At 43.7% G+C, this 16301-nt stretch overlaps 1 protein-coding gene across 1 annotated transcript in view; it reads right to left on the bottom strand.

The window, feature by feature from the left end:
- Positions 1-16301, bottom strand: part of SPMAP2L (sperm microtubule associated protein 2 like) — a 500125-nt gene that overhangs the window by 45396 nt on the left and 438428 nt on the right. The window contains exon 11 of the mRNA XM_069233742.1: positions 7358-7533. Coding sequence (XP_069089843.1) covers positions 7358-7533 — 176 coding nt within the window. The remainder of the gene's footprint in view (positions 1-7357; positions 7534-16301) is intronic.

Genomic DNA, 16301 nt, shown 5'->3' with positions numbered 1-16301 from the left:
GGTCACAGACAGGTTTCCTGGTCTCTTCTGAAGAAGTCCTGTTGTATGGACGAAACACGTTGGGTGTTGCTGTTATGAATATGTGTCTACTTTCAAAAAAGAAAGAAGAATAAAAAGAAGATTTAAATGGACTGAGACTATGAATTGGACACTTTAACTTAATTTTGGTGGTGCACCGTTGGTAAATTATTTGAATGTAGACATGTGTTTTTGTTTCAGAGTAAATGGACTTTTATGCTAAATGGACAAGACCCAGCAATTCCAGGAGTTTATTACATCTGTGGACCAAAGACGTATTACCCTCTTCCAAGAGGATGGTATGGCGCATGTTATTTGGGGATAGTTTTCCCAAGGATTTTTCAACTTGAGAACCCGAATAAAGTACCTAAAATGACTGAAATCCATCATGATAGACAAAAGTGAGAATCTTATTGTGACATAATGGGAGATATATTTGGAGCAATGATTCCTCCAGTGGAAGTTATTCTGAATTCAGTGACAATTTGAAAGTTGTCTACTATTGTGGATAATATGCTGACAAAATTTTCAGGAACCATGATCCTAATGGATAGAGAAATGTCTGCGGTAAGATCTATGACTCTTCAGAACCGCCTTGCGTTAGACATCCTTTTAGCAAAGGAGGGTGGAGTTTGTAAAAATGCTGAACTTGCAACATTGTTGCACGTTTATACCTAATACTAGTAAAGAAATTAGAGGCATTATTAACAATCTAACTAGTGACAGTGCTGATTTGAATGAGCTGAAAGAACCTGGAGTTTGGGAAAAGGTTGGCAAAGGTTTTGTTTTTGTGGGAAATTGGCTGGGCAACCTAGGGAAAAGAATAATTTTAAAAATAATACAGATAATATTGATTATTGTGATTTGTGTATTTGGAATATGGGGAATTTGTAAGTTGCATTTTGTGATTACAATGAAGAAACTGAAAAATGATCAGAGGAGGGAAGAAATTAAAATGGAAAAGTTATTTAGGGAAAATTTGAATAGGGATAGAAGAAATAAGAGTTATAGGGAAAGCAAATTTTAGGTGAACAAAAAACTGTATGGAATGATGTAAAGTGTGATGACATATTTAGTCATCAAAGGAGGGATTGTGAAGACTGAATTTATTAGTAATTAATTTTATCGATTATGGGTTTAGAGTTTGCATAGAATTAGACTAATAGAGAAAATAACATACAGCTTGGAAAATGTGCACTCTTGAGTCGCCGCCATGAAATACGTAATGCTTTTAGTGAATGCATATTAATTATTATTCGAAGTGTTTGTGTGGAGAAAATTTAGTAGTGTGTTACATCAATGATTTCAAATCATGTATTTGCTTATTAACCTTTGGCCTTAAATTAGCAAGGTTTTGGGCGTAATTTGCACAACCTCATATGAAGCTGCAATGTCTGAATAAACATTTGTGGGAATTTATGCCCAGAGAAATAGTGATGTATTGTTCACACTGTGTTGACTAAATGTTTAGCATGATGTCTTTAATTTTCTCATGAGAACTGCCTGCTAGAATATCTTGTACTAGACGTTGCAACTTTGTAAAGTTTGATGCGTGAGACATCAATGTTCCCAAGAACCAACAATGGATGCACTGACTGGAATATGGATTGTTACAAGAAATTTACCTGACGAGTCTGACAATGGGAACAGGAGAAGAGGAGCCAATCATCGACGTGTGAAAGACAGTTTAGTTATATCTTAGATTTGGGGTTTAACTTCTATTGGATTGACTGTAAGTGCACGATTTTCTGATCATAGCAATGTGGGAAGTTCTTTAGGAAATTTTAACTGAGCCCGAGTGCACCGTGGAAAAGGCAAATTTTTCTGTTCTGATTTTCCCCGTAGAGGTTCCGTTTGAGGAGCTGAGCAGTTCCTGATGACTTTATTTCCTAACTTTATCTCTATAGCTTAATTGCTAATGCTGGATGCTGATCCCTTAGAAATCGCTCCTTAGATGGTTCAGATTGCTTAGAATTCCTGACTCTGAACCATTCCCTTTCACTGCCCTTTTGCTGAAGATGACCAGACGGATGTCCAACTGACGAAGAAAATCGCAGTTTGCCGATCCATATTAGGGAGAGGTATAACAAAATGTTATTGTATTGGTTGAAGATTTTTGTTCTTTGTGTCTAAGTACAAACCGCTATTTGATAGAGCCATAGTTCGATGTTTTCCAAATTAATTTTGACTAAAACTGTTTTGCATGAAGTCCAAACATGCTATTCTAATCAGAAGGTTAGTTACTGCTCGAAGAGCCAGGTCTTGAGGCTCTTTCTGAAGGACAGGAGGTCCTGGGTCTTGCGTAGGTTGGTGGGTAGGGAGTTCCAGGTTTTGGCGGCGAGGTGGGAGAAGGACCTGCCGCCAGATGCAATGCAGTGAATGCGAGGGACTGTTGCGAGGGTGAGGTCGGCAGAGCGGAGCTGGCGTGTCGGGATGTGGAAGTTGAATCGATCGTTGAGGTAGGCTGGTCCGGTGTCGTGGAGGGCATCAAAACTTGCCAGGGGTTCCCACACAGTTAGGGAACTAGATGAACATTCTGCCATCATTTAACTATGGAGTAGTCTTGAAAACAGTGTGTTTGCAGAACAAACAGCACCGAGCACACCTACGACCACCCTGGTCGTGTATCCTGATTGGGTGCCACCCTTTAAGCAATTGTTTGCAAGTGTATGGCGTTGCTGTTCTATTACGATGGCATCATTTCTAGTACGCTCATTTCTTTTCTATTGAGTGGTTGATGTAAACAGTGAAATGAAAAAAGGTCTACCTTTCGACATGATCACAGTGATGTGGCTTTGGCACGGAGGTGTTGTGTACTACGCATTATTGCATTCTTGTTCCACAGAACAGCTCACTTATTTTAGAAACCTAAGAAATGCGTATTTAAACAGCCAGTGAATTAAAATATATATCAAAAGCGAGGTTGACGTACCTGGGAACAATGACAATTGTGCGTTTACCCTAAAAAAGCATACTATGAATTTGTATTGTTGAGTTGTGTTTTGAGCATAGACCTGTCTTATCAGAGAACATGTATTGTTCCAAAGTGACCACCATGTTTCATTAAGCCAACGCACTGTTTCTTATCAGACGTTGTAGTTCCCAGTGTATGAATTATCTGCCTGTGACACGCTCTGGTTTCCAAGGCTCTTTTTTCCTGCAGAGAGCTTTGCTGGCGACAGCTGTGTTTAAATCATGGAACATGTGCACCAGGCGGGCTACTCTGACATCCTCCTATTGTTCACGGATGGCTGCGTTTTTCTTAACTCAGACAAAAATTAAAACAAAATCAATACTTATTTCATTTCCTATTTGAGTTTTTGCTAATACGATGCTGCTTTCGGGAAGGGGGCTTTTCTGTGCAAAAATCGGATCTCGGCTCGGTTTGTGCCAGCTTTTGTCCTGCTGATAGGATGGAAGTGTCAACTCAGACACTGGCCAGAAAAGTGCATTGCAACGTCGTTGGCCTTAAAAGTAATTACTACAGGAAATGGATACACATATTTTCTGTACATTCAAATTCAGCATTCTCTTGTTCACCATGTTATTATTTGTGCGCATTTTTTGAATAAACTTTCCAGTTCCCTAATATTTGAAGTGGGGAATTTAGACATTTCCATGGAGTTTACGACAGCATTTGCAAGGAAGATCAGGACTCCATTATATCCTATACCAGACTAGGCACTAGTTCCCTGTGGGCATTGTCTTAGATTTGAGGGTGTAGGTCTGGGGCAATGGGCGTATTTCTAGGCTTTCAGGTCCTATATGATTATAATACCTTCATCAGCTTCAACCCAGTTATTTTCAGGGTTAAAAATGGAAGTACTCCTGAGGCCAGGCTTACATCCCCTTACCCACCCAAAAAATATAACAAAATGTGAAGCTGTGGCAAACGGTTAATAGGTTAACGGTGTCGCAGGTCAAAACGGTTTGGGAACCACTGTGCTAGGTGATGCAATTTCCACTCATTTTTGTCTTTGGGCTATATAGTTTTATCAGTAAAACTGTATGTCTGTGCAAATGTAATGGCCATTTCAATTGAAATTATGTTGTCTGTAATGGCAGAGTGCTACCACACAATGCATACTCCACTCTATGCCACTGTAATCTGCACCACTCCACACTACTGCACTCTACCCTGGACCACTCCATTTTACACCACTCCACTCTATGCTACTGCACTCTATGGCACTTCACGCTACGCCTCTCTGCGCTACCCTTTACAACTCTACTTTGTGCCAATGCACTCTTCACCACTCTACACCATTGTACTCTTCGCCAACGCACTTTACACCCCTCCAGTCTGGGCCTCACCAGTATACTCTTCACAACTCCACTCTATGAGACTGTACACTACACCACTCTGCAACACTGCCCTCTATGTCACTACACTCTTTGCCAATACATTCTAAGCCAATGCACTTTACTATATAACACTCAACTCTATTTCTGTGCACTCAATGCCAATTCACTGTACGCCACTCTAATCTACTCTGCACCTCTGCACTCTGACACTCCACTCTTCAACACTGCACTCTATGCCACTACACTCTATGCCACTCTACACAACTGAACTCTACCCTGCACCATCCACTCTATGCCATTTCACTGTACTCTGAAACAATCTACTCTACACCACTCAACTCTACTTTGCATCACTTTACTCTACGCCACTGGTCTCTACACCACTCTACTCCACTCTGCACCACTGCACTCTGACACTCCATTCTGCAACTCTACACTCTATGCCACTCAACTCTATGTCACTCTACTCTGCCTTAGTCCACTCTATGCCACTGCCTTCTGTGCCACTGCACTCTACAACACTATACTCTACTCTGCACCACTCTATGCTACTCTACTCTGCACCACTCTATGCCACTGCACTCTATGCCACTCAGCCCTACTCTGCACTCTACGCCACTGCACTCAGTGCCAATTGACTCTACTCTGCGCCACTGCACTCTGCATCACTAAACTCCACACCACTCCACTCTGCACCGCTCTATGACATTCTACTGTATGCAATCACACTCGACGCAACTGCACTCTATGCCACTCTTCTCTAGTCTGCGCCATTCGGCTCTGCACCATTCTACTCTGCACAATCCCACTCTTTGCCACTGCACTCTGTACCACTGCACTCTACTTTGCACCACTGTAATCTATGCCACTGCATTCTACAACGCTGCATTGTATGGCACTGAATTCAATGCCACTGCACTCAATGCCACTGCACTACACTAATATACTCACCATCAGTCTTTGACAATGTGCCACTCCATTACGCAACACTCTCTGCCACTCCACTCTACAACACTCTACTCCACTCGTCGCCATTCTACTCTACAACACTCCAAGCCACTATCCTCTATGTCACTACCTTTTAGCCAAACTGAACAGTAACCACGCTGGTGTACAACATAACAAAAACATATTTGCAAACCAAAAACTCTTGCATAGACAAGAACTATTGGGCTACCAATTCTTGATCTTATTAGATACATGACGGCATGCACCTGCCTTTCCAAAACGGCTGCCGCTCTATAAATAGAAAAAGGACTTCTCATGTCAAAACAGACTAATGACCCACTGGTGTCTAAATTGACCAAAAAGACTTCCCCTATCTCACAGCCGCAGCAACAGTGGCCAAATCGTCAGCAATACAATTCCAGATCAATACGAATTTTAAACATCATTTAAAACAACTACCATACTCAAGTAAAATATGTGCAGTATGCGTGCAAATGACAGAAGAAATGCAGCATATAATCAGCTCTTGCAGCCTGTTTAAGTCCTTCATATAGCCTTAGAACCCGCCGTAGCGGGCTCTACCAGCTATTAAAGGCCCGCTCCCGCGTTAAATGCCCGAGCCGAAGGCGAGGGCATTTAACAAGGGAAAGGGCCTTTAATAGCCGGTAGAGCCCGCTACGGCGGGTTCTAAGGCTATTAGAACATTCTGCCACTCAGGGCAGAATGTTCTATTAAAAAAAAAAAAGGTTCACGGAGCCCAAGGGGATTAAAATCCCCTCGGGCTCCGTGAGGCTTTGTTCACAGCTGTTGCTGTGAACAAAGCGAACATTGGAATGTTGGCGCTGCGGGCTTTTACCGGTCAGTAAAAGCCCGCAGCACTCCATTGTTTTCAATGGAGCTACCAACATTCCAATGTTCTAATCTTGGTTAGTGGCACCTTCTCTTACAATCAATGAGAAAAGACTGGGGATAGGAACCGCTTTTTGGCATCGACGGAGGACAGCTAACCAATCTTTGCTACCTGCATCAGACTCTGGGTCATCTCAGTACAGGCTAGGCATACCTGCTTACTTCAGTGACTGAGCTGTGAAGCGGGTCACTTGTTCTAGGCAGAGTGTGTGTTTCAGAGAACACTGAAAATGTGGGGGATAGAGGCTACCGGAGCTAAATGCGACAGGAAGCAACAGTGAGGACCTCATTTCACATAACATGAGGTATATCTGCTAGTGCTGCAGTACGTCTTTCTCATTTGTGAGGGTTGCTTGCACTGCTACTCCCTGAAGTGCGTTTGTCCACCTTGTGAGGCATGCTGACCCCGCTACTGCATGTGATGTACACGGCTTGCGTACTTTCTCATATTTTGCATTACGCGTATGTGAAATTCCCAAAATGATGCCACTAAGCAATTCTGCATAATTTCAAATCTGTGCGGTAAAAATCCTACTGTGGCATCATGGGTACAAAGAAAATGAACAGAGCGCAAGCAGCTGTTTTTCACAGCTCTTGTGTTTTTGCTGAAATCTTTTAGAGCGAAATGAATTGGATGATAGTACACATTTCATGCTAAAATAAAGATCTAGGGGCCCAGTGTATGATCATTACAGATTTTGACTAGCAATTTGCATTTTTTTGCGAGTCACAATATGTAATGTATAGCAGTGTCTGAGAAAGCTGTAAGCGATTCTCAAATGGGTTGCAAAGGACCTGACTTATTAATTCATGAGGGAGGTCGCAATTTGCGACCTATCTGCGAATGGCCGCACTCATAGGGATGGTGGCCTGCTGGGGTCAGAATACCACCATGTCTGTGACTACTTTTTTAATAATGCTGTTTTTTTTAATGCAGCCCTGTTTTCTTAAAGGAAAACGAGATGCATTTAAAAAATAAAAATGAAAAGTTTTCTATTAATTTTTTTCATTGTTATTGGGCTCCTAGTAAAAGAGGAAATCTGAGCACGTTGCCCTTTGTGCGCTCCTCGTTCAACGTAAACTTAAAAACTTAACTAGTGAAGTCAGCAACTTAACTATTCAAAAACACATACATATAAAAATAGAGTTGTTTCTAGTTCTTTCTGGTGAAACATACCTTTTCGCTGGCTGTGCTAATTCCAGAGTCCTTGGTGTTGCTGTTGCTCTTGCAGTTCTCCTTGACACGCTCCAAATCTCGCTTCGACCTGGCTGGCATTCTGTGGAAAAATGTTTTGGTTTGGCTAACTCTACCATTCTTGGAGTTGCCACTGCATACCTTGCCATCTTTGAAATCTGCAAAAGTAAAAAAGAGGAGAGTATCTGGTGGGATTCTTTAAGACACCATCATATGTATGAAAAGTGAATCAGTCAATAGAAATCGAGTGGTTTCGCTGCCAATTTGACATAGGCGAGTAGTGACACATAACAAGGTACATTCGTAACCCACCGAAGATAGGATAATAAAAACCACATCAGACACAAAATGTTGTTCAAACAAGTAAAACAAATGTAAAATACTCAATAATAATAATGAACATTACACTTAAAGAGCATGCACCACCCATCATATGAGTTTCCCTTCTAGAGCAGTAAAGGTTACATTTTTGACTCGTACATGCAGAGATCTTGCAAATAATAAAGAAGGTGAGAAAATAGGGGAATTGATTGTGGTTTATAATCATTAAATCATTTACAGGCCATTTCAAATGAATCTATAAAAACAATGGTCAAATTCAATTAAATGTTTCAATTTATTGTTAGATTGGGTTAAATAACCCAGTAACGCATACAAAAGAACTTATAATGCTATTTAAAAACATAACTCAACTCTATAGAAAAATAGCTCGATTCACTGACTTCATCTGGTAAGGCAAAGGTTCAAATATAAAACAGTATATAACAAGTATGATACAATACAGACTCAATTCAGGGATATGTTTTGATTTTTTTTAAAAAGAGACTGACTAAAAATCTTGAACAGAAAAAAAACTAATCGAATGTTAGTATTCACCTTCCATAGCCACAGCTCTACCTAGTAGTGCTTGGTTCATAAAGATCAACATAACGGAGCTAAAGTAATAATACGTGCGCCTCATTTTCTTTGGCAAGATTCTACACCCGGCAAAGGTTTGATTTGAGTTTCGAATTAGGCCACTTATGGGTAAAAACAGCATGCGTAAAAATGCTTAACCTACATTTTATATATAAAACGTATGCTAAATGGCTGTTATTAAAGTCCAAAAACTTCTCAAATTTTACATTATTTGTAAAGTGCACTATTGCCAGCGAGGGTATTGTGGCAGATGTGTGTGCCAAGCCCTGCCTATTATTGACAGCCTAGGTATTTAGCTTCTTGCAGAATTCAAGAAGAGAGGCGATAGCTCTGATGTGGAGTGGGAGGTTCTACATTTTAGGAGCTATGTAAGACAATGTTCTGTACATGTGTGGGATGTGTGCGAGTAGGAGTCCTGTGGAACAGAGGTGTCTGGTTGGTGGAAGGCGATGCAACTGTTCAGATAGGTAGAGCCTAAGTTGTGTGGTGCCTTGAACGTGTGTGTGAGGAGTTTGAAATGAGTGTATTTGTGTATCAGGAGCCAGTGGAGCTCCCAGAGGTTTAGAGGGATGTTAGTTCTGTGTTCCAGGTTGAGGATGTCTGGCTGTCAAGTTCCTTATCGTTTGTAGTCTTCTTGTGAGTTGCTTGGTGATCCCGGCATAGAGGGTGTTCCCACCGTCCAACTTGCTATTGCATAAGGCATGAGTGACTTTTTTTCTAGAGTTGATTGGGAGCCATTTGAAGAACTTCTTCAGCATCTTAGGGTGTGGAAGTAGGATACAGTGATGACATTGACTTGTGCAGTTATGTCCTGTTTGTTATTGATGATGATCACAAGATTCCTGGTGTGGGTCTGAGTTCAGCTGACAACCTTTGGAGTCCAATGGCAAGGTGTTCTTGTCAAAGATCACTACCTCTGTATTGTTGGTGTTGAGCTTGAGGCAGTTGGCTTTCATCCAGTTAGTGACTTTGGTCACACTGGGGGTGAACCTTTTTCTTATGTTGGAGGTCTTGTCTGAGAGGGAGAGTATGAGTTGCATGTCAGCTGGGTAGGAGAAGATATTGATTTGTGAGCAGATGACATTGGCCAGAGGGATTGTGTATGTGTTGAAGACAGTGGGGCTGAGCGATGAACCTTGAGGCACTCCACAAACAAGTTTTTGGGCTTCTGAGGAGTAAGGTGATAGGCTGACAGCTTGTGTTATATCCGTTAAGAAGGAGCAGATCCACAGGAGAGCAGGTCTTTGGATGCCAATCTTGTGCAGGCCCCTAATGTGGATGGGGTGTCAGACTGTGACAAGGTTGCACAGAGGCCCAGGAGAATGATGGCAGCCACTTCTCTTCTCTTAAGGATCCTGAAGATGCTGTCTATAGCAGCAGTGAATGCTGTTTCTGTACTGTGTTTGGGCCATAATTTAGACTGTGTGGCTTCCTTCGCCAGGTATGGTATGAGGAGATGGGTCTGTAGTTGAAAAGTGTGGCTGGGCCAGCGGATAGTCTCTTGAGCAAAGGCATGACAGTGGCATGTTTCTAGGTGTCCTGGAATGTGGCTGAGTCAATGGAACATTGAGAATAGGTGTTAGTGCTTCCCTGATCGGTATGAGTCCTCATGAAGGCGTGGTGGAGGCAAAGGTCAGATGAGGCCAGAGGGTATGGTCTTCATGGTAGCAGCTGTTTCAACAGTGGTAACAATGAGCCACAAGGTCAGGGCTTGATCTTCAGGCAGATGTGTTGCAACAGAGACAGGGTCCAGTTGAGGGTTGAAGTTGTCATAAAAAGAAGTGATTTTGTTGCAGAAGAATTCTGCAACTTTTTTGCAAAGGTCTAGTGAGGAGGTGATGTTGCTGGAGGAGGCAGGAGTTGTGGGGAATCTTTGATGATGGCAAATATTTCCCTGCTGCTGTTGCCAGCATTGATGCAATCTGCAAGAGCTGTGTGCATGGTGTTTGAAGATGTCTTTATTTGGTGTCAATTCTTGTACTCCATTTTCGCTCCAGATGCTTGAAGTAACTTTCCTCCCTGTATCCGCTGGCCTGTGGTTGAGCTCTTGCTATTGGGTTGAGCTTGAGGGGAGTCAGGATGCTTGTGCATGCGCTGATCCAGCTGTTGAGGTTCTTGATGGCTTTCGGCATGATGCAGGTACATCATATATCATTTTGGTTGTTAACAAGCAGTCAGTAAGTCTCTCATTGAGTATATCTGTTAGCCATCTTGCAAGTATAAATTCAAAATATTAAGGTTTTACCATTCTAACACCATCAGAGAGAATCAGTAGTGGATTCAACCCATATTCACTCAAGCCCAAAAGATCCAACCAGTTTTGATATGATTCAAACACAAAATCTTGAGAACTGAAGGCTTTTGTTTGACATCTAAAAGAGTACTTCTGAATGTATCCAGTTCCCATGATGATCAAATGAGTAACCAATATAAAAGATGCTTATGATTTGCAATATGAGCTAAGCCAAGATTAAACTGTAACAGGATAATAAGCATATGCTGTGGTAATTTCAAGAGAAATTTAATAACTATACTTTCTATCGTAGCCAGTGCATCCATGTTACAGTTGTCTAATATCTCAGAGCCATATCTTAGAGCACATACAGCTTGGGCTCAAAAACATTCCAAAGCAGGTGATACAGAATGTAAGCTACACCACTTTACAAATTTAAGACAGACAGCTGCTCGATGATTTAAAAGTAATTGACTTTTGACATTTTGAGGTCAACATGAAGTAGAATCTGTCAACCAGGTACTCATATTCTGCGACTCTCTCTAGTACAGAGTCACCCACATGTATAAAACCATGGAAAGATCTATGGTGGTTAAAGGTCATACATTTAGGTCCTCATTCCAACCCTGGCGGTCTATGACCGCCAGGGTGGAGGTCGCCGGAAGCACCGCCAACAGGCTGGCGGTGCTTCATATGGCATTCCGACCGCAGCTGTAAAGCCGCGGTCGCCCAGCCGGGTCCGGCGGTTTCCCGCCGGATTACCCCCGGCTGGGAGAATCCTCCATGGCGGCACTGCAAGCAGCGCCGCCATGGGGATTCCGACCCCCTTCCCGCCAGCCTGTTTCTGGCGGTTTTCACCGCCAGAAACAGGATGGCGGGAACGGGTGTCGTGGGGCCCCTGGGGGCCCCTGCACTGCCCATGCCACTGGCATAGGCAGTGCAGGGGCCCCCTAACAGGGCCCCAGCATGATTTTCACTGTCTGCATAGCAGACAGTGAAAATCGCGACGGGTGCAACTGCACCCGTCGCACCCCTGCAACACCGCCGGCTCCATTCGGAGCCGGCTTCAATGTTGCAGGGCCTTTCCCGCTGGGCCGGCGGGCGCTCCCTTGGCGGGCGCCCGCCGGCCCAGCAGGAAAGTCTGAATGGCCTCCGCGGTCTTATGACCGCGGAGCGGCCAAGTGGCGGTTCCCGCTTGGCGGGCTGCGCCCGCCAATGTAGGAATGACCCCCTTAGTCTAGGAGGCATTAATGTTCAGACTGTGTGGAGAACTAAACTGTCTGAAATTTTCAAATAAGACTTGCAAGCCCATAGGTTTTTTGGAGGTCAGCAAAACAATCAAGCCAGAACGTTTGGTCTGCAAGTATTCAAGAATTATTTTCACAACAAAGCACATGATATAACTAATGGCAAAGACAGAAAAAAGAATAGGAGCAAGGGTGCAACCCTTCTGCACTACTCTTCTAATAATGATTTCATCCATTGGTTCTACGTAGACTTGTACATAATAACCAGAGTATAGCTGCATTATTCCTGTCAATAAATTTGGGGGGACTACTTGATCAAATAATATGTTCCATGCCTCTAGGCTCTGATCAAAAGCTGTTCACAAATCTACAAAAGCGTCATACAAATGCCCCTGGTACATGTCCACCGTTTTCTATAGTAGAGGATGGAAACAAAAGAACATATCCATAGTACTAACCTCGGGCTAAATCCAGCCTGGAAATGGGGCAGTATTTGATTTTGGCCCATCCACAGTATAAAGCTCATGTAGTAAGTGTTTCCTAAATATCTTTTTGTATGTTATTGATAAGGATGATGGGATGATAATTTCCAGACGAGCCATGGCAACCCTTTTTATATGGGATTTCTTTGGCACCCTTTCATGAATCTAAACGCCAGCCACTAAAAGAGCATGAGAGCTTGTTCATATAAGGGGAACAACAGCCACATATGTTTTCACATTTTCAAAATAGTGAGGTTTCAGAAAGAAATTGGAAGTGTGTCTAACACAAACAGACACAAAAAGTGATCCATTATAAAAAGATAGGGAAATAAATATGAAAAAAGATTCATCACTGTCTTACATTAACAGAACTACCTCACACACTAAGTAAGTGGGTTCTGTGGTTAGTACATAAAGGTACTATATTGTCAGTGAACAATAATCTGTGTAGGAAAGTACCATCTTTCTTGGCAAGTTACACCCAAATTCCTTCCTGTTTGTCAGTGGGTTTTGCCTGTCTCACTGGGATCCTGCTAGCCAGGACCCAAGTGCTCATAGTTTGTTGCCTAATGTGTGTGCTTAACTGTGTCACTGAAGTTCTGCTAACCAGAACTCCAGTGCTTATGCGCTCTCTACTCACCAAAGTAGTCACTATAGCTTATTGCCTTCATATTCCAATTCCAATTGGCACACTGGACCCCCCTTATAAGTTCCTAGTATATGGTACCTAGGTACCCAGGGCATTGGGGTTCCAGGACATCCTTATGGGCTGCAGCATTTCTTTTGCCACTCATAAGGAGCTCAGACAAACCTTTCTTCAGGACTGCCACTGCAGCCTGAGTGAAACAGTGCCCACACTATTTCACAGCCATTTTCACTGCACTTAAGTAACTTAGAAGTCACCTATATGTCTAACCTTCATTTACTGAAAGCTAGGTGCAAAGTTACTAAGTGTGAGGGCACCCTGCCACTACCAAAGGTGGCCCCACGCTGTCCAAGGCCAATTTCCCCAGACTTCGTGAGTGCGGGGATACCATTACATGCGTGCACTACATTTATATCAATACATATATGTAGCTTCACAATGGTAACTCTGAATATGGCCATGTGAGGTGTATAAGATCATGGAATTCTCCCCCCATTCCAAATCTGGTATTGGGGGGGCCAATCCCATGCATCCTGGGGGCTCCACCATGGACCCCCAGTACTGCCAAACCAGCTCTCTGAGGTTTCCACTGCAGCCCCAGCTGCTGCCACCTCACAGACAGGTGTCTGCCCTCCTGGGGCCTGAGCAGCTCAGTCCCAGGAAGGCAGAACAATGCATTTCCATTGGGAGGAGGGTGTTACACCCTCGCCCTTTGGAAATAGGTGTTACAGGCTTGGGAGGGGTAGCCTCCCAGAGCCTCTGGAAATGCTTTGAAGGGCACAGAAGGTGCCCTCCTTGCATAAGCCAGTATAGACCGGTTCAGGGCCCCCCAGTCCCTGCTCTGGCGCGAAACTGGACAAAGGAAAGGGGAGTGACCACTCCCCCTGTCCATCACCACCCCAGGGGTGGTGCCCAGAGCTCCTCCAGGTTGTCACTAGCATTAGCTATCTTGGATTCCAAGGTGTGGAGACACTCTGGAGACCTCTGAGGCCAGTGGCAGGTGACGTCAGAGACCCCTCCTGATAGGTGCAAACCTGGGTAGGTAGCCAATCCCCCTCTCAGGGCTATATAGGGTCTCTCCTCTGGGTGTTTCCTCAGATTCAGCTTGCAAGACTCCTCCAGGAATCCTCTGCATCCTCTGCTTCAGCTTCTGACCATCGGATCAACCGCAGACTGCTCCAGGAACCGCTGTAACTGCAACAAAGTATCCAGGACGACGCCTGTGACCTGCAACTTCAGCTCCAGCCAGCATTTGCAACAGTTTCTAAGGTGTGCACGCTCTGAAGACTCCCAGTCTTCACCCTGCACCAGAAGAACCGAAGGAATCTCCTGTGGAGTGACGGAGTCACTTACCTGCTTCTGCAGGCACCGTTCTGCGAAAACAACCGGTACTCTGGGACTCCTCTCCTGACAAAGAGCGTGCTCCCTGGAACACAGGTGGTGGACCGACGTGACCCAGACTATCCTAAGGTCCAGCTGTCCAAATTTGGTGGAGGTAAGAGCTTGCCTTCCCATGCTGCGACAGCACCCCTGTGCACCGCGTCATCCCCAGCTCCTTTGGGCTTCTGTGCACTTCTTCCAAGAATCCTTCGTGCACAATGTAGCCCAGGTCCCCAGCACTCCATCCTGCGACGCACAACTCGCTGAGTTGTTCTCCAGTGGCGTGGGACCTTCCTTTGTTGTGCTGCAACGAAAGCATTTTGCATTTTCTTTGTCCCCGTGTCCTGGGACTCCCGTGGGTGCTGCCTGGTCTTCTGTGGGCTCTCTCCAGTGCTGATAGACCCCTCTGTCTCCTCGGTCCAAGTTAAGACCCCCAGGTCCCTCCTGGGTCCAGGCAGTGCCACTTTGATGCAAACCGCAAACTTGCGTGAACCAAGGTTTGTTGGCGGAATCCAGCGACGCAAACAGCCTGCATCCAACAACTCGACGTGGGACATCCCCTGCACCATGCAGGAACCCGCAGCCATCTTCTTTGGTGCCCTTTTGTACTCTTCTTCTAACTGGAGAATCCACTCTTGCACCATCTTCTAGGTTGGCAGGGGCTCCTGTCCTTCCTGGAATCTTCTGCGACTTCTGGGCTTGGTCTCCTCTCTTCACAGGTCTTCAGGTCCAGGAATCCACCAGTTGTTGATTGCAGTCTTGCTTGATTTTTGCAATATGTCTTATCACGTCTTGTAGTGTGTCCTGAGGAAACTTGCAGTACTTTACTCATGCTTTCCTGGGCTCTGGGGTGGGATACGTTACTTACCTTTGGTGTTTTCTTACATTCTCAGCGCCCCTCTACACACTACACTTGCCTAGGGGGGAATTTGTGATTCGCATTCCACTTTCTAAGTATATGGTTTGTGTTGCCCTTAGCCCTATTGCATTCTATTGTATTTTCTACTTTTGCACCATTCTATGTCTATTTACTTACCTGATTTTGGTTTCTAGTGTATATATTGTGTATAATACTTACCTCCAGAAGGAGTATTGTCTCTAAGATATTTTTGGCCTTGTGTCACTAAAATAAAGTATCTTTATTTTCGGTAACACTGAGTATTGTCTTTTATTTTGTATAGGCACTGTGCAACTATAGTGGTATTGAAGGAGCTTTACATGTCTCCTAGTTCAGCCTAAGCTCCTCTGCTACAGCTACCTCTAGACAGCCTAAGCTGCTAGAACACTACTACATTTCACTAATAAGGAATAACTGGACCTGGTGTAAGTACCTTAGTTACCCACTACAAACCAGGCCAGCCTCCTACAGATGTCACCCAGAGAAGTAGTTATCTCATTTCAATACAGGTTTCCCAATCCAAATATCAACTCAGGGTCTATTATACTAGAAAAAGGCTATGCCAAATACAGAGTTCTTCTCCAATGTTCCTCGGTGTCACTCTGAAGTGCAAGATTTCTCTCATATAATATGGTGTTGTAGAGTTAATCAATCCTACCTGAATGTAACAAAAGAGCCCTTTGAGTTAGACTGTAACCGTATTCCCAAAGTCAGCTATTCTTCACATTTTAGGAGGCATGGATGCCAACAAATATGCCAAATGTCTCTTGAACGTATGGTCTATACTCACCTAGCTAGATATTGCTCGTTACTGGAGGTCAGCCTCACTCATATTTCAAAGTTTCTTCAGCGGTGTGTGTCGTGCATGATATAGGAGAAGCCAATTTATGAGGCAACAGGTTGTACCAAGTGCAATACTTGTTAATCTCTTTAATCTTACTATGACTTATGTGAAGATGATTCTCTCAAAAGAGTTGTTAGCCCCACTCTGTTGTATATTGACCCTTGGAAATTGTAAATATCTGTTATATGGAATAATCTGAAAATGCCAATAAAAAACTTTATATTAAAAAAGCGTTATGATGGCCAACTTGCTATCACCAGTTGCTTTGCTCTATTTCT

The sequence above is a fragment of the Pleurodeles waltl genome, chromosome 1_2, assembly GCF_031143425.1.
Source record: "Pleurodeles waltl isolate 20211129_DDA chromosome 1_2, aPleWal1.hap1.20221129, whole genome shotgun sequence".
Taxonomy (NCBI): Eukaryota; Metazoa; Chordata; class Amphibia; order Caudata; family Salamandridae; genus Pleurodeles; species Pleurodeles waltl.
Note: the sequence above shows the minus strand (reverse complement) of the source record. Positions and strands in the feature narration are given on the sequence as shown.